At 42.9% G+C, this 19,092-nt stretch overlaps 1 protein-coding gene across 2 annotated transcripts; it reads right to left on the reverse strand.

Moving 5' to 3' along the window:
* Positions 1–1,760: 1,760 nt before the first annotated feature.
* Positions 1,761–13,200, reverse strand: etv5a (ETS variant transcription factor 5a). 2 transcript variants are annotated; one of them, XM_062432041.1, is made up of 13 exons: positions 13,104–13,200; positions 11,325–11,469; positions 10,971–11,064; positions 10,747–10,794; positions 10,116–10,166; positions 8,072–8,195; positions 7,656–7,964; positions 7,178–7,527; positions 5,363–5,425; positions 4,882–4,950; positions 4,439–4,608; positions 4,241–4,342; positions 1,761–3,853 (listed from the first exon to the last, which is right to left on the reverse strand). In XM_062432041.1, exons 2-13 carry the CDS (start codon positions 11,370–11,372, stop codon positions 3,623–3,625), a joined length of 1,659 nt encoding a protein of 552 aa, XP_062288025.1. In that variant the 5' UTR covers positions 11,373–11,469; positions 13,104–13,200; the 3' UTR covers positions 1,761–3,622. The 2 variants fall into 2 exon arrangements, with proteins under 2 accessions (XP_062288025.1, XP_062288024.1); XM_062432040.1 differs by having other exon boundaries at positions 4,235–4,342.
* Positions 13,201–19,092: the final 5,892 nt, after the last annotated feature.

The raw sequence follows: 19,092 nt of genomic DNA on the forward strand, positions 1-19,092 counted from the left end.
CTATGTATGAATCTTTAGAATTAAAAGTTTTAAAAGTACTCTAGATTACTATAGATGTTCCATGAAATATCAACACAATCCCAACTTTGTGGTGATTTGATTAGATATTATTCAATGACTTCCTTTCATGAATATCTCATATTTTTTACCCATGCTAGCAGCATAGCCCAAGGTTCAGCCAATGTGGCAATGTTGGTCAGTCTGCCACTTTGGTCCAGACTGAAATATCTTGACAATTATTGGATGATTTGCCATGAAATGTTGTGCAGACATCCATGGTCCCGAGATGTTGAATTTTTGTTTGACTTTTTTAATCCCATGACTATAATGTCAAGTCAAACTTCACACTAATTTAGTGAAATAGCTCTACTGGATGGATTGGAGAAAAACTTGGTACAGGCATTCATTGTTCCTAAACGGTGGATCCTAATGACTTAAGTCTATTTTAACTTTTCTGCTAGCACCTCCAGCAAGTAAACATTTTTCATTGTTTCACTGCAATATCTCCACAACAATCACATGGATTGCTGTAAAATCTGGTACCAATGTTCATGGTCCCCACAGGCTAAATTGTAATAACTTTATTCCCCCAATGTTTCCTCTAGCATCATTATCAGGTCAATACTTCAATTTGTCCATTACTTTTGTTTATGACCAAACGCTTAGAAAACCGAGGACAATCTTTTGGTTTAGTGCCAATTAGCAAATGCTTGCATGTTAACACACTAAACTAAAATGTTGCCCACGGTAACCATTATATCTGCTAAACATCAACATGCTTGTATTGTCATTGTTAGAATGTTGACATGCTGATGTAAGCTTTTAGGTCAAGGCACTACTCCAAAGTTCAACTTCACAGAGCCTCTCATAGTCCTGTTAATACAGAAGCTACTGGACAAACATTCTTACAGCTACATTGATTTATCCTGGAGTTATCTCAGCCTGTATGTTTACTGTTAACTCACAGTCAATGTACAAGAGAGCATGTATTGGATATTTTAATATTCATGGCTTACCCTGTTCTCAGTCACATCTAATACTGGAACTCATGAATAATTCTACAAACTCAAATAAGCGTCAAACAACAGCATAAAGAATGTTTTCCTTTTTTGATGAATAATTATGATTTTTCAAATTAAATCTCATGCCAGGATGACATGTCAAATATGTCTTTTTCAGAGCTCACTGTAGGTTTACGCTATCAAATTGTGAATTATTTACTAATGAATCTCACCTGTACACGAGAACATAAAACCCATTAATATTAAAATAGTCAATAAATCTTTTCCTACACTCAGCTACTGTGCAGTATGTGTTCACAGCTGACAGAAGCAGTGAGCAGATTGTGATTTTGTTTAATATTCAGTGATTGCAGAGCTAGTTAACCTATGAAGCCATGTCTTTGTTCCTCAAAAACACCCAAATGTAAATCAAACATTCTCTTTGTGTGGATTAATTAAAGAATGCTCACTTGAATGAGCTTAAGCACTAATTAAAGTGTTGAAGAAAATGAAGCAAGTGGAATGAGTACACATCTACCCAGACATGCCTAAAGCACATTTGCTGAGAGTTAAAAGAGAGTAATCATTTACCTAGAAATGTGTCAGAAAGAGTCAGGAGAAGCATGTGACTCAGAAATCAGCCAGGTCAAGCACAGTGACTGCCAGACCACAGCAGCCAGTCAGCTGACTGACTCCAAGCTAGAGGGGGGAGAGGTGGAGGAGAAAATGATGAAACACACCATGACTGCAGGCAGTGAAGCATAGAGGACTGTTTATTGTACCCAGTACAGATTATCATAAACTCAGCAGTGTAAGAAACACATTGTGAGGGGAGGGGACTGAAGCCTATACAAGTGCAGACAATCCCTGTGCCTGGGGTGGATCCCATGATATAATGTGTGTCTTCAGTGCAGCCTTTGTTGGAACTCTGGCCTTTACACACACATAGTTTACAACCGAGATAAAAACATCTTCTCATCTGTTCTCCAACCCAATACAGAGGCCTCTTAAAGAAACAGTCTGCAGTAGTAGCATCATAAAGGACTGAGGATTGTTTTTGTTGTTTTGTTTTTTAAAAAGGTACATGTCTATTAGAGCCAGAACTATACAGCTTATACATTAAAATCAAAACAAATGCAGCCTTATAGCAAAAATATATACTTTATATAAGTTTGTCTTTGCCCCCATTCAAGAAACACAGATAATGAACACAAAAAAAAATGCAGAGAATATCACAAATATCTTCTTTGTCCAGAGACAGAAAAGCGATATGTTAGTGGACACACAGTCTTGACTGATTACACCATGCAAAGAGAAACAGAGGTCTCCTGTTGACAACTTGTGAGTGTGTCCAAAAGAAGGAGTCAAGTTTGACACCTTTTTTGCATGCAAACATCCTGATGCTCCTGCCATACTGGTGCATCAGAGGTACTAGTACACTGCCGAGGAAACATTAAGCACCCAGACAGAAATACAAAAAAAAAGGAGCAACATGACCATTTATCATACATAATAACTTTTTCGGCTCCTCTGGGGGAAATACGTACTTGCATATGCATCCCTTTTGAAAAAAATGGAGGAGATGGAGTGCTAATTGTCCCTAAACTTGACCGATAAAAAAGGACCCAGCAGTGATGAACAGACATGGAGGAGGAGGAGGGGTGCAATCTCTAAAGGGAAGCGGATACAATCTCTTACATGGGCAGAACGATTAAAGAACACAACATTTACAAGAGAGAGCAGCCCAATCGACTAGCCTGAAATACAGCGACGGCCCAGGATCCTGAGAGCTCCGGGTCTCTAAAGTCTCAACAGAAGTGTGGAACAGCTGGCATATTAAAAAAAAAAAAAAAAAAAGTCATATCTACAGAAAACAAACTGATTTGTGGGTTCACAATATGTTGTGTGTGTGTGTGTGTGTGTGTGTGAGTGTCTTTTTTTTTTTTTTTTGTCAATCCGTGTTTGCAAATTAAAGCCCTTTCACGGATCTTACAGTTCAGATGTGGTGACATAAAAATGGGGGGACCCAAAAAGGCAACTATAGAATAGTGCTGCATTTAGAATATCTCATTAGACTTTAAAAGATTACTCTCTGTTGGTTATTTGATTGTTTTTAAGAAAAAGCAGATTGTCACAAAATCAAAAATGTAACAACTCTTGCAAGTCTTGTACAAAGAAGGGGAGGCGGGGGCGGGGTGTCTGTCAGTTCGTTTAAAGTTGGCGGCCCGAGGCCTTCTTGCTTCGTTTGGTCTCTGTGTCAGCAGCGGCCTCCTCGCCTTACTTCCCCAAGCTTGCAAGGTGGGGCAGAGCTACCGAGTCCAGTACACCGCCACTGGTTTCACAAACCTCTCCCTTTCTTTCTCTCTCTCTCTTTTTTCATATGATGGTGCAGTAGAAAAGCTGTTGCAGGTTTTTCCCTCATTCATTCTTGGCTGGGGAGCTTTCAGAGTTTTAGTCTGTAAGAAGGTTTTTCCAGGGCGGAGGAGGAGAGCGCAGGGTTTTCCCTCCGAGCTGCTCAGCAGTTCCAGCTCTGGATTTTAAAAAAAAAAGAGTGGGCATCGAGAGACTTTGGGAGTGTTTGCGTGTACATGTGTGTTGTGCGTCAAGGACCCCACTGCGTGTTAGTAGCCGTAGCCGTCCGGGAAGGGCAAGCCCGCCACGCACTGCTCCCCGGTGTCCAGCAGATAGGGAGTGGTGTCGTCGTAGTGGGTGAGGGGCACAGTGTCGTCGTCCAGCCCTGGCAGGCTGTCTGGGTCGGCCTTCAGGTTGGGCCTTTGGTTGTCGGGGAAGGCCATGGAGAAGAGAGCCTCGGGGTCGCACACAAACTTGTACACGTACCTCTCACCTGCCACCTGAAAGCAGATGTCAGAGAAAAACATATTTTACTTATATGAAACCTCTTTGGTTAATTATTTTTGTGGGTTTTGAGTGCACGCATATTTACGAACCAGGTTTAATTTCCTTCACTTCCCATACCCTGACGTATCCACCCTCAAATTTGAGACTTATTCTAATTGACTGTTTGAAATCTCAGGCTTTAAAACACCATACAGAACAAAAAAAGACTGATATATTTAGTAGTAGAGGAAATGAAGCCGGTGGGATTGGATTCACCCCCACTTTTTAGCCACTGTTTGGACCTTGTATTCAAATATCACTATTTTAGCCCCATTTAGCACACAGTTGCTTGGGGATGTGAGGGTGGTGGGAAAGAAAAATAAAGGTGAACGTGCCTTTACCTTCTGCATGATGCCCTTCTCGTAGTAGTAACGCAGGGAGCGGCTCAGCTTGTCGTAGTTCATGGCCGGTCTGTTTTTCTGGATGCCCCAGCGACGAGCCACCTGAAGCAAAGAGGTCAAAATATAATGTAAGAGCCTAAATATGTAGTGCAAGTTAGTCAGAAAACACAGGTGCAGTGGTGGACAGCAAGAACTGACCTCTTCAGGCTCAATGAGTTTGAACTCCATGCCACGACCGGTCCAGGCAATGAAGTGGCCATTGGCTGGGTCATCCAGCAAAGTGACCAGGAACTGCCAGAGCTGCAGGGAGCCACGACGCTGGTAGGGGGGTCCATCTCGATAGACAGAGGGCTCCTGTTTTACTTTACCTGTGAGTGGAAGAAGAATGAAAAAGCAGAGGGGAGGGAGTGGGTATAGAAAGATACAAAAAAGGAAAAAGAGAGAGAGAGAGAGAGAGAGAAAAAAGTGTCGGTCAGCTCTGTGCGCCATCACAGCCACAGTGTGGTGTGACATTCCTGCCAGATGGTAACTGTGAAGTGGACTTTCTTGTTCATTATGCACCATGAGCAGCCAAAAGAGCGGACTCAGAAAATGCTCAGTATTCTAATACTTTACATATTAAAAGTTGTTGGGAGTCTCACCTTCTAATCTTTCCGGGACCACACAGGCATCATCAAAGTACAGGTGAGGATCTCTGTCGAAGGAGAAGCCTGAAATTGAAAAGAAAAGCAGAGTTAATAAGATGGAGTGGAACAGTATATAGAGCGTGGGAAACAGACAGTTGCATTGCTCTACCCAGTAATCCAAAGCTAAAGAGCTAGGCAGCTTCCTAACAGTTGGAAGGCTGCGCTGCACTGAGCTTCTTGCGAGCCGCCGATGTGAGAAATGTACTGTATTTATGTGGAGCGGCTACACAGGATTCATTGATAGATTCACTTCCCCTTGAGCTGTCATCTGAATGCTGCTGACCGCTATTCTTTCAACCCGGCGGTCACCCGCGCCGAGCTTTCAGCAGCTTGATAAGTCACACGGGCCCAGGGTCACAAAAGACTTTGCTAATGAAATGATTCAAACAGCCGAGAGATGACAAAAAAACCACCAACAAAAAGAATGTGTACTTACTTTCATGGTTATTTTGGTAGAAGCTCCCCGCTCTCCCAAATGATGACTGACAGTTAGGCACTTCTGTAAACAAAGAAAGATGGGTGTGTAAATTTAGACCAGAGACATCCCAACCTCACTGTCATATCAAATGTGCAATACATCAAGATCCACCTCGCAGCTGACAGATATATTTGGACCAGTGCCACTCTGTATAAAGATACACGGCTTTGATACAGTAGCTTCACTTTGTATGGATGGCGGCCCCCGAGCTATATTAGTGAAGTGAAGTCATGCTGATAAATATACAGAACGGGAGGAAAAGTTGCTTTTTTTGTCCACTCGCTGGTCGTGTTCATTTGCAGCTCCAACAGCTGTCCAGTCTCTCTCTCTCTCTCTCTCACTCACACAGGAGTGGACGAAAGCCCAGATCTTAGTACCCTCGCACAGCACACAACATCCTTCGCATGTCTACCAAGCCTTTAAACAGGATTAGCACCATGGCTGCTGTATTAAATCTCAATGACAATCAAGTTATAGCAGCCCCCTCCAATACCACCTCCCCCGAGGGGTCGAGGCCTGTCTTCCGTTTGCGGTGTCTCTGCGGTGCATACCAACCCCCCGCCACCCCCCTCCTACCCCCAGCCATTATTTCTGTTTCCTGTCTACTGATAAGACAACCAGAGATCAATCTTGAGCAAGTGTTTCCTCGAGTCTCTGCCCCCACTTGTCCTCCCTTTAGAAGAGCGAGCATTGAGAGAGAGAGAGAGAGAGAGAGAGAACATTGAGAGAGAGAGAGAGAGAGAATCAAAGAAACACGTGCAGGGATTCAAATTGGGGCTTTAGATCTACATCAATGGTTTTGGCACAGTCTGTAGACCACCAACACTGAGGGGGGGAGGGAGGAGAGACAATATGTCCCAACGTCAGTATGCCGAACATGCACATCCTCTGTCCATCTAGAGACGGTAGGCCTCTCTGTGACGTAGGTATTTAAAGGCCATAAGAAGCTAAGAGGATTTGTCATTACATCATTGCACGACCAGCCGGTCACTCTCCACGCACATTAAAAAAGAAAAAAAAAAAGGAAAGAGAGTATATGAGACAGCGTGTGCGAGAAAAGATACATTTAAAATAAAATAAATAAAAACGCAGCAGTGTTTCATGAAGAGAGGATGTTAATGCAGCCGAGCAGGGACAGCTGGCCATGTGGGCGTTGGGATCAAACAATGTACCGACTGCTGTGCTCGCCTGCTTGATTTACACCATGTGAGTAAACAACGTTTCTGCCGTCGCTGTTTACCGAGAGGACTGTCCCCGCTTGTCGGGACCTGCACAACTGAGCAGAGAATTTCCAGACTTTTACAATCAACTTGCCGTGCTGCAGGTCGTTAACTCCTGGGGGGGGGGGGGGGGGGGGGGGGGGGGGGGGGCTGGCCTAGATCTATTCCAGGTAGGCTCAGCGAAGAGGTTCTCTGCACCTGGCTTGGATGACCCATTTACTTTTTGCCCTTAGAGGCTTAAGGCTGAGCTAAAAGACCCACTTTTACTTTGGTGGCGGGACTCGGGAGGAATGATGCAGATCAGGATTTGAAAGAGCGTGTGTGTATGTGTGAAAGGAGCACCTGTGTGCGCTCAGGCCTCTGCCGCATGCTAAAACTCACAGTCGTGTGTCAGTCGCCAGAACAAACATTCCTCACCCTTTTTCCCTGCTCTACTCACACATGTCCATGGACAATTACTTTCACTCAGCTAGCAGGGGATCACCTCGCTTGGTGAAAAAGTGGTGGTGGGGGGACACCTGGAGGAATCATCTCAACTGAACATATCACTCACCAGAATCGAAGCAGAAGTCACGAGGCTCCGGCTTGATGGCCATTGGGTGGAAAGCAGCCTGACGTGGGGGGCACGGGGGTGGACCTGGGGGGCCCATGGTGGGGACGCCCTGCTCGGTGTATCGAGGGTCGATGAGCTCTTGCTTGAAACCCTGGGGAGGCACAGCCACCAGGGGCTCTGACATCTGCCGGTGGTACGGTGGCCGGCCTTCACGTGGCAGACTGTTACTGCTGCTGCTGCTGTTGTTATTGTTGTTGTTGTTGTTGGGAGGCTGCGGCAAGAACTGAGGGCGCCCTTGACTCTCTGATGGGGGGAAAGGTAGACATGGTTCTGACATCTGCCTCTGGAACCTATGAAAAGGGGAGAAGGGAGAAGGGAGAAAAGTGGCGAGACACCGTGATTAAGTATTTCGAACACTAAATCAAACACTGACTGCAAAACCAGATTATGAGGCTGGGCTCTGTGTGGAGTCGCTCACCTGTGTTCAGGTGAGAAGCTGTTGGCATCCTGGCTGATCAGGGTGCAGGGCACGGCGAAGGGCGGGCTGTGGCTGTGAACCGGGAGCGCTTGCTGGTTGGGCTGGCCCGCTCTCGTCGTTATAGGCTGCTGCTGCTGAATGTGCACTGGATGCGGCCCTGGAGTCGGATTGGCTACATGGGGGTGAGGGGGAGGGGTCTGCTCACTCAGCGGGTGCGTTCTTGCTGTGCTGGTTGGGCCGCAAGGAGAGACTGGCGTGGAGGGAGGAGTTAATGGCTTGAACCCGGGGGTGGGCTTCCTGTCACAGGCACTGTGGATGAAAAGATGGAACAACGTCAGTCAACATCAGAGGGAGAATCAATAACACTATCCTGTGGGTGCTTTTATTGTGTAGATATACAATTAAACATAATGTACCTGTAGCTGTAAAGGCACTTCTCTCCGTAGGGCATGGGACTCCTCTCCTGGTGACAGGGAGAAAGCTCTTTGGAGGGAGTCAGCTCTCGCTTGATCTTGGCTGGTGGCGGGCCATGAAACATTACTAAATAGGAAGAGACACACAGAGAAACAACACGATTGAGTGCATTAGATATTAGCCATAAAGAGAAGTACAGCAGTTATCTTAACCGCATTTAGAACTGATGGATAAATGGATGCTTGGACAATGTCTGCGTATTCCCCCGACTGACAGAGCCACTTAGCAGCTATTTATCATCCGCCTTAATGACGGCCGACTCCGCTCTCTCTGAAAACAACCATCTATCCGAGCGCCGCTACTGTAAAGGTAGCATGATACTAACTGTGCTGCACACGCACAAGCTATCAAACTTCTCGTCTGATTTCCATTAGGGCAGGCCAATACCAATACCCATGAATCAGTGTGGCTGTAATCTAATGGCGCTTGAATGATTTTCCTTCTCTTCGCGCTGTAACCATTAGACACTAGCTGCAGCTTTCTGAGTATCGGCTGCAGTTTCCGGGGCGCCACATAATAGCCAGGCAGAAACTAGATCCTCGGGCACAGAGGAGCGGGAGCCAAATAAATCACTGAGGGTGCTGATGGACCTAAGCAGAGTTAACAATGGACACGTGAGCTTCCCTGTGTGTGTGTTTGTGTGTGTGTGCGCCACGAAACCTGATGGCTCAAGTGAGACTCCTCACACACAGAGAAAAGTAAATAATGAGGAGATTAGGCATCTTTTCTTACTCTGAACTGGTGAACAGGGGGTAGATTAACAGACAAGCTGCGTCCTCTCTACTCCACAGTATTATATGTTTATAGTTTGGGCCTGGGTAAAGGGAAAGAGTGCTTCACCATGTGATGTCCAACTGACTGTGTAGCTCATATCGGCAAATCTGGGATCGGTGAATAGGCAAGTTGTGAGAGAAAATGGCCCGCAGCCTGGCAACGGCAGCAATTGCCAAACTTGCTCTTCTCTGCGTCTCACACATACTCCCAAACACACACACACGCATCATACTGACAGTACAAGGTCAAGCACTCTACCACAAACACTCTACACACTCTCACAACCTTCAATGGGCCCCTGTATGCAAGACCATGCCGTCCATCTCAATGTATTGACCTCAATAATATGTTGCAGGGATGCAGATTTGGTGGTCACTGCTTCACATTAACCAAGATATAAAAGAAAAGAAGAAAAAAAAAAAAAAAGACAGCCCCGACAAAGACAGGCAGCAACCACACCCTGTCTCCACATCCTACGCGTCAGACAAAAACATAAACTAAGAAAGACAGAGGGGAGGAGGAGAGGTCATAAAATGCTCCATCGGGCATAATTCAAATACATCCCTCTGTCGCAGCTTAAAGACAAACAGGGAGCTCGTTGAGGATGTGAGGTTTTTTTTGGGAGGGGGGTGAAGAAGAAGGACTCTGAAGCCGCCCTATCCACTGGAATCTAGCCCACTCCAGCAGCAGGGCCCGAGTGCGGGAAAGTGTGAAATCAGATTAGGAGCTTGGCTCATGTGATGCCCCATGCCAATCGGCTGATTAAACTCAAAATGGTGGAGAGGGAGAGAGAAAGAGAGGAAGAGAGAGAGAGGAGCTCTTTCCCAGAGATGTGTTTTTTGAAGACAAAGAATGGTGTTTCTCATCGGCAGGATGGAGAAACCTTAATAAAAAGAGGAGTGACCTAGGTAAAAGGTCAAGGACAGTAACTCATAAAGAAAAAGCACTTTTCTTCTCAAAATTTGAAAAAAATTCAATATGGTTGTCATAACGATGTATAATTCAAAGCTGCAAAAAAATACCCTGATATTCAGCCTGCTATTTGAAAAAAATCTTAGATGTGGGCAGCAATGCAGCAGTCTGGAGCCAGGCAAGGATAAACCATCCTAATCATGACCGGAGGTTTTTTTTCTTTTAAAGCCAGTTACAGAGTCCCTTCAGGGGAAACATGCAGACTAACAATAATCAGACATGAACAATAGAAGTACTCACAGCTATCCGACTGGAAATCTGGGACAAACTGCTCGTCATCAGGCACCTGGGCTGTGAAGATACAGGAGAGTGTCACATGTGAGAAAAAGCAAGCATGGCCCCCTTTAAAAGCTCTCTATAGCCATCAACCTAACACCTTTATGTGCCAATAAAGTGTGGAGAAAAAGGTGAAAAAATGACAATAAAAATCTACTGCTTTTCTAGCTTATAGAGTATCTTAAATGTTAAAAATAGTTCAAAAAGGGCAACAATGTAATCAAGAGAAAAAGAGGAGGTGAGTAACTGCTAAAAGCTGTTTTTAAGCAAAGACAAAAAATGGTCTGGCTCAGCAGTTTCTCATGCGTAGGACTTTGCTCTTCTTGCTCTGATTGCTAACACAAAAATAGGAATGTTTCACATTCTCATCAAGTTAATCTTCAATTTCCAATCTCGCCCAATTTCAACCCGTTCGCCATTTAGAAACAAAAAGGACCGAGACAAGAGATGTTTCCTCGAAATGATAAATCACACTCTAATAGTGGAAGTACTTTAGAAGTTAAAATGTGTAACTTTCACAAAAACAGGACAAATCCAGAAGTCTATATCAGAAAATAAAGATTCTGTAATAAAATAAAATGAGTGTAAAACTCACCTTCTGCGATCCAGATCTCTTGCAGCTGACTGAGGTCTTGGAAGAGTTCTGCAAATCAACATGTGAAAGACATTGAGTAGAAGCTCCTAATTTCATTGTGGATCTAATTACAAGTTTAAAAAAACACTAAAATTACAGGGCTACACGTCCCACGTGTTGCAGTGGCATGTAACATACACACATACACACACACTTGTGCTGTTCGATTCACAGCAACAACTTACCTTCTGTGTCCTGGGCGAGTTCTGTGTCCACAAATTTCCTCTTCCTGTCGTTCAGAGGCCTGCTGTGGGATGGTTCCTCTACGTGGGACTTGTGCTGTTGGGAGGAGAGAAGAAGAGGGGAGAGAAAAACATCATAAGGCCGATCTGCTCGTCAAAAGAGAGATGTCACTTCCCTTCCCTGTGGTCAATGCAGATGAGGTGCGCTATAAATAGGTCTGCTATTCAAATTTGAAAAAAAACACACACTGTGATCTACAGTGACCACAAGGAGGTTGCATCCATAATGAGGAGCCATGAGGGGGGTTGAATGTGAGGATGTGATGTGGTGGAGGAGCCTGGCACGTGTCCACTTACATTGGGTGGGACCATAAATGGGACTTGCTGGTCATAGAAGCCGTCCATGTTATCCGGGTGATTTTTTTTGAGGGGGGGGGGCTCCAATATTGGGTGGGGGGGTGGGGGGAGGTGTCGGCTTTAAAGCGACAGCGCCTTGGGTTGCCTTCGTGGGTCACAGGAGAACACCAAAGAAAAAGAAAAAAAAAACAGCAGGTGTAAATATAATACATCCATAACAAGAGAGCATGAGAGTGAGAAGCATAAACATTAACACAATAATAATAGTGTTTTTAAAAGTCAGACCGGGGCCACCATCTTCTCTCATCCCCCTTTTATTTTTACAACAAACAGCTCTTTGAACAGAGCCACGCTGAGTTAGGGGAAGTAGTGTAAACAGCATCATAATGGAACACATGTAACACAGTTATATAAGCTACACTCGCTGGCCATCTGTGGGCTCTGCTTTCCACTATAATCAGCTTGGAGATCTTGAGTAAAAGAATTGGGTTGAGATGAGTCCTAACCTCTGGAGTCTGTGGTCTGTACTACAAAGCAAAGCCCCTCTTAATAGTCAGGGGGAGGGTCAAAGAGTTAATTAGTGTGTTATAGAAGCTTGAACTTAATTGTGGGTGACAATGATGCTGTTATAATTGGCAGGAGTGGAACTACCTGCTTTTGTTGCACACTTGGAAGAAGAAATAAGTTCCCTATAAACAATAACACACTAACTCTGGCCTCCTCTCTCCATCTCCCTAGCAGAGTGATATGACTCACTCCTCTATCTGTTGTTAATGGATGACGAAGAAAGGATAGCCGCTGGGCAATTATTACAGGCGCCGAGCACATTGCACTTACAATATGAGCACTCACTATATGTGTGTGTTCATGTGGCGCCATGTTCTTACAACATGTCAGTCAAGAGCAGAAAGGTACGTTTTTGCCGTTTATAAAAGGCCTGGTTTGAGAGTCGTTAAAATAAAGCAAAGAGTGAGTGCAGTTTTCCTGCTAGAGGTCAGATAGAAAAAAAAAGAAGTGTATAAATATGAGGGGAAAGTTACTTTAGTATAATAAACAACTTAAGTAATTGGCTACTAATAATACATATTATATGCAGATGCGTCGACTCCAGAAATATTACAGAATTAAAACGTGGTCCCTCAACGCACCTTAAAGTATACCACATACAGTTAATAAAGCCTGTCGTGTTCACGTCGACTGCGGAATAAAAAAAGTTAACTATTGAACTTCTAACTAAACTTTTAACAACAAACATACATTTCGGTGACACTTTTTTTTCGTTTCAACAGAGATCCTGGGGAGTTTGGGGGGGGGGTGCGAAGATCACCCGACACCCCTTCAACTCCTCCTCCCCGCCCTTCCCCCACACCCCCCCCCCCCCCCCCCCCCCCCCCCCCCCCCCCTCCCCTCTCTCCCTTGTTTTTCTCAATGAAGTGAAACTTGATCCGTGTGGAAACAGAGGGAGGAAAAAAATGGCCCGTCCATTCATAAAAATAAAAAAAAATCACAAACAGTCGTCTGACCTCGCTGATAAGCCAAAGCCAATATCCACGCAGATAAACCGCAGGTCAAATACAACACTCACTGGGCTTAAATACAACCTATAACGTTTATTTTTTTTATAATTATCCGCGAATTGAACAATGGTTACCAAAGTAAAAAGCTTTAAATAAGATGGCGTTGCGCTCGTTTGTAGTCTTTAAGTGCGTTAGAGAAATATATAACCTTATCACTCCTGTTTAAAAGCAACTTCTCGCAATAATAAATATTGCAGCTTACCTTGTGTGTCTGTATAAACGTCCTCTATCCGAAAAATCGGTAGAAATGTCCACAGAGAGAAAAACAACGTGTGTCGGTAGTCGTATAGTCGTCTGCGCACTGATAAACTGATGTGTCTCCTTCGACTCACAAAACTTGACTGAGCTTTTCGTTAATGGCCCGGTCGCTTTTCCCCTGGGCTCGAGCTGTGCGAAGAGACGCACGCTGATTGGTGGATGCGCCCTGTCTGTTACACGAGTAGCCAATGACGTTCCAGGAGCTCATGCATTATGGATTAGGACCTGTTTGACCAATCACAGCGCAGCAGTGTCCTATTTTTATGAATGGCTGGATTTCATTCACATTTTTTTTCACCCATCAATGCCAAGAAGCGCTCGTTAAAGGGCCAGCTGCAGTGGAAATATACTAAAGAGCAGCAGCTAGCCTATACAGAGAGTGCTCTATGGTAACGTCAGTGTCACGCTGACTTTCCCTGGACTCTAATGATAGATTATTACACAATAAGAACAAATTGGATTTGCAACTGTGACACTGCCTTTGACACACTATACATAATTGATTTACATTGAAAGTTATTTGATCAGTGTGTTTCAGGAGAGTGACCCAAATTTCTGAGCATTAATATGAATAGTGAAGAAGAAAATAAATGCATTATAGAGATTACAGAAGAGCTCAGGCCATAAATGTTGCATCTGAAATACTGCAATCATTGCTAGCTTTCTTTAAATACTTTTTTCTTCTCATAGTTTGAAAACTGATTCTTCTTTCTGCAGATCCCCTGACCCCCTACAGCTGCTGATGACAACATAAAATGTGTATGGACATGCTGACGCCTGGGATGGTAATTAACTTGATGACCAGCTGACCTTAAATCTAGCACCATTGGTTTTTGTATCCACTACGACTGTTTGTATTCAATTTTCTACATGCAGTGTGATAATCCTTTGTCAAAGTTCAAAGAGAGTTTTCTTCTATTATTTCCCATTCATACTGTCCTTAGTATGGATTTTATTCTATGCTAGTATGTAGCTTTAGCCAGTATTCTTAAAATACTGAGGTCATGAATCCAAAGCTTCCCCAATGCAAGCCCACAACCCCTATACAATTTTGTCCAGGCACCAAAATAAAGTCTTAGTATTATTATTTTTGGGATCAATCTTACCATAAAAATTGCCTTCCGTAGATTTAACTGTCTTAAAGCATTTGAGAGACACAAATACCTTAGCATGTGTGCTTACAAATATATGTGTCAAGGAACGGCTGCTCCTACCCAAAGGTTAGAGGTCATAAATAAATAACCTCTGTCGTTATCACTTCTGTCGCCAAATTAGGAATCCCTCCTACAAACTATCTCACCACATACGTCACTCAGAGTTTAAAACAAATTCTGGCAGCTGGTATGAAAACTATAATCCCCGCAAATCCCTGCAGCCACCATGCAGAGATTATGAGACTGCTGCAGAGGCAATAATAGTAAGAAAAGACAAACACATATAGAGTTATCACATAAGATACAGTGCTATCTTTGTTGGTCATCCCAGAGGTCTAAGGCCAAAGGCAAACAGCTTGCCTTTCAGTACGTGGAGACGCGGCGAAGAAAAATGTGTAGGTGAGAAGGTTTAAAAATACCATCTGTCAAATTCAATTGTACATGTGTGTGAAGCATTAAATAGCAGAGGACATATCTCAGTGAGACTATTTCAAAACCAACAGCCTGCAGGTCCACTGTATGGTGCACCTCTTCATTGGTGCGGATGTGGTGGGTGGTCACTTGGAGGCGTGTGGAGAGTGAGCACATTGTGTTGCTGTTCTGACTCCTTCCTTAAATAAATGTGCCATATGCAAAAGGGTGACAGGCTGCTTGTGTACATACCTCTCTCTCTGGATGACTGCGAGTGTTGAGAGTGGGCGCTGTGATGGCAGGGCATGATTTAAAGCGCCAATTTCCTGTTCTCTCAAAGACTGTTACTGTAGGTCAGTGTGACACTGACATAACGGCCAGGTCGTCAGAGTGTCAGAGAGTGGGTTAATCCCAATCTCTAACAAACCAGGTGACGACGACACCAGAGAAAAGAAAAAGGTATAAATTAAATGTGGAACCATTGATGCGCCATCCTTCATGTACGTGTTCGGCCACCTTGCTGGTCAAGACAGAAATCCCATTCTTCCACTGTTTTGACGGTCAAAGATAATTTTGGATGTTGGAAACAGCTATGGAGAAAGCAATCTCCCCATGAGGTCCTTTTTGTAGCTGTTCAGGAGCTTTTGATCATATGACAAAATCTTCATCAGCAGATGGAGTTTGGAACTGTAGATGTTAAAATTTCCATATTTTGGACACCCTTACGGACTTTAAGTATTTTTTAAACACACTGGCTTAATGTTCAAGAATGAACATTGAACCTTTAAAGCGTATGTGAAAACATGGATTAGAGTGCTCCAACAAAAAAAGAAAAAAGAAGGAGAAATTTTAACATCTGCATTTCTATGATAACTTGATCAATTCCACTAACTGGTGCAGATCATATGATATGATCCAAAGCCCCAAAACTACAATTAAATGGAACTTGTGGTGAGATTGTTTTCTTAAAGGACCAGTGCGTAGGATTTAGTAGCATCAAGCAATGAGGTTGCAGATTGTAACCAACTGAATACACCTCCACTCCCACTCCCCTTCTAAGCATGTAGGAGAACCTACAGTGGCTGCACAACTTACAAAAGGTCCTCTCTATAGCCAATGTTTGGTTTGTCCACTCTGGGCTACTGTAAAAACATGGCAGTGCAACATAGGGGTGTAGCATTCATTTAATTTATTCTAAGATAATAAAACACCACAATTCTTATTTTCAGATGATTTTACACTAATTAAAACATACTTATGAATATTATATTCCATTTCTGCCAAGTCTGCTCTGCAAGGCTAGATACCACTAAATCTCACACACTGCACCTTTAATTATTTTTCCTTCTTTTAGAATTCAAAATCTTGTATATTCTTAGTCCTCAGCCCATCAATCAAATGACCTTTAATCTGATCGCTTAAAAATAACAGCCACACTGAGCAAGCATAAGTAGGTGAGACCATTATAATTGAGAGTCCTGGCAGTCTGTCCTAGCTTGCAAATGTCTGTCAAAATGCACATTTCAAAAAGGGTTGAAATAGGAAAGTAGTGCCTTTGGGCGCAGGATGCTCTCTCAGTGAGGGACAAGATGTGACTTGCCTGCTATTAATAGCACTTTGGGAGATAATTCCTGCCTTGTTATCTTAGCAGCCATACTCAAGAAGCCTTGCCAAAGGCAGACTCTTCTGAGGCTCGCAGTTGTATAACCATGCTTTCTTTTATTATCTTTCTCTGGTCTCTCTCCCATTCTTAATTCAATGCCTCCTTCTTCTTTGACATTTTCTCTTCTCTTCCAGATTCCTCGTCTTTCTCTCACTCTCAATCTGCTTTCACAGGCTCTGCAGGAAGCTACTGGGCCACAGATTAGGGCCAAAAGGGCAAAAAGAAAAAAACACTGAACATGATGAAGAGCTACACACACCTCCCCTTGGTTTACTGTAATTAGCTTAGCATGTGTTTTCAGTAACTGTTTTCTGATCCTCTGTTCTTCGAGGTTTCAGATGATTTTGACTGAGACAAAACACATCTGAAACCACAGCTATACAGCTCTGTGGTGTTTTCAGTACAAATGTCAGTGTGGACACATCCTCATAATGATAATGTCAACCTGCTAATGTTTAGTAAGTATAATGATCACCATTTAGTTTGTATGCTGAAATTAGTTTAACATTGCAAAACATTGTTGTTGGAGTCAAGGACACAAATGCCAACCTCATGGTGGCGCTAGAGAAAAAATCAGGGGATTAATACATTTGGTGAGATTCACCCTCTGTGGACCATGACAAAACCAAAGACAAAAACATCCATAGATTAAAAAAAATAACTTTATATATGGCAGAGGTATTTAGTTTTTAACTTTTAATGTTACATGTGCTGAGAACAAATTCAAAATCCGAGGCATCTCTTTGAAAAAGTTCACTTTTGACTATAGGACAAGAGCCTGTGATTTATCTAATTATATAAATTGTTAAGCATAAATGTGTATAAAATGGAAAAAAATTGAAAGATACATCTACATGAGTTGTGCTATAAATTGCAAAAAGTTGTTGGTTTAACTTCATTTTGGTAAGTGTTTCTATTATTTTGGCCACCTCCTGACTGATGCAGCCCCCTTCAAACCATTGTCTCATTGTTTCTTCTCTCAGTCATTGTCCTCAGAGATTTTTCTCAGTCTGAATCTGACTGTTTATTGTCATCAATGACTCACAAGTGTTGCTGGATGCATTTGTTTTCTGCTGATCCATGAAGATTACAAAAGTCTGATTTCTGTCTTTATCAGGCTCTGCTAACAGACATCATGTAACACATTCTGATCATATCACAAGTAAGCAAATTTGTACAGTATCTATCCAAAAGATCAGAGGAACTGCATGAGGTTTGTAGATCCTTAACTGATCAAATTCAAATCCAATCAGCTAAAATAGATATTCAGTGTGGTAGCGCTGAATATTTGGTGATTAGTTTGTGTGATTACAGAAAAAAAGGGACAAAATGCATATTCAACATCTTCTGTTTATTTGGTAAAATGTTTTGTCCATCAAAATGCCAAACAGTGAGGGTGACATGGAGACAGACGCAGGACAGACTGCAAAGGTTGATCATATTGATTCATCAACCCCCTTCATCCAATCACATCCCAGACAACATGGGGGATGGGCTGCCCTTGACCCTCTCTGGGCTGAGAGTCCCCTACCATATACCGACCCTGAGGGGGAACAGAGGGCTCATACCATAGACATAAAGTTTAAATCAGATAACTTGATTAATTCTTGTTTTTTCTACTCTGTAATAACCCCCTGAAGCTGTGTGATGAATGAGCTTTTGTGATATGTAGTATCTGATGTGTGATGGTCTCTGTAAACTCTATTTCTATGATTTGATGGTTTAATGTACGTGTAGAGCAACAACAAACTGCCGTGGCTCTGCTGCATCTGTGCCTCTGATGTCACTCAATACTGCTAATCTGTCCCAGGATGAGAACAGGATCACTGTCAGGACTGTAGAGCCACCTCTGCCTCAGAGGGCGTAGGGGGGCAGGCCAGGCAAAGTGGTGGGGGGAGGGGGTTGAGATAGTTCCACATGGACGAGCAGATGGAAACAGATGAATGTGATTCTGTTGATTAATGAAAGTGCTGCTGTTTGAGAACATGCGGTTAAAGTGGTGATAGTATTCAAATCACGTGTGAGCCCAGAGTTTAAATATGACACAGTATGGGATATATGCTGCTTTGTTTTTTTTAAGGATTACATGAAAAGATTGATAGCACCTTGCATGTTAGCAGCTATAGCCGGTTTTCAGTTAGCTTAGCTGAGACTGGAAGCAGATAACCTAGTTCAAAAATATGCTTAACTCCTTCATGAACAAACTGTCATTTGTTTTTTTTATCACGTACACAAACAGATATGTAAAAAATAATACTTTGTGGTTTCATGGTGTGCTATTTCTTGGTGAAAAACAGCCAAGAACAGAGACTTTTTGGGGTTTAGTCCGCAGTTAGCTAAACTGTTATACATCAAGAAATAGTTCCAGTCTGAGATTTTATCTAAAACCACAGACCCATACATATATATATATTTATATATACATATATATTTATATATATATATATATATTGGACAGAGCAAGGCTAGCTGTTTTATTCACGTCCAGTCTTTATGTTAAGCTAACTGCTTTCCAGCTTTAGCCAGATCAAATCTGGTTAAAAATTCAGCTAATCTGATGTATTGTATTTCTATTTTTCTTCTTCCTTGGGGGTGTATTTATTAATTTATTATGAATAATATGCTCAATAGATGACGCGTTTCCCCATACTGATATTTCCAGTGTGACTACAACATTATGTCTTTTCAGAGAGAATGTGAGGGAG

Source organism: Scomber scombrus, chromosome 13 (genome assembly GCF_963691925.1).
Source record: "Scomber scombrus chromosome 13, fScoSco1.1, whole genome shotgun sequence".
Lineage (NCBI taxonomy): Eukaryota > Metazoa > Chordata > Actinopteri > Scombriformes > Scombridae > Scomber > Scomber scombrus.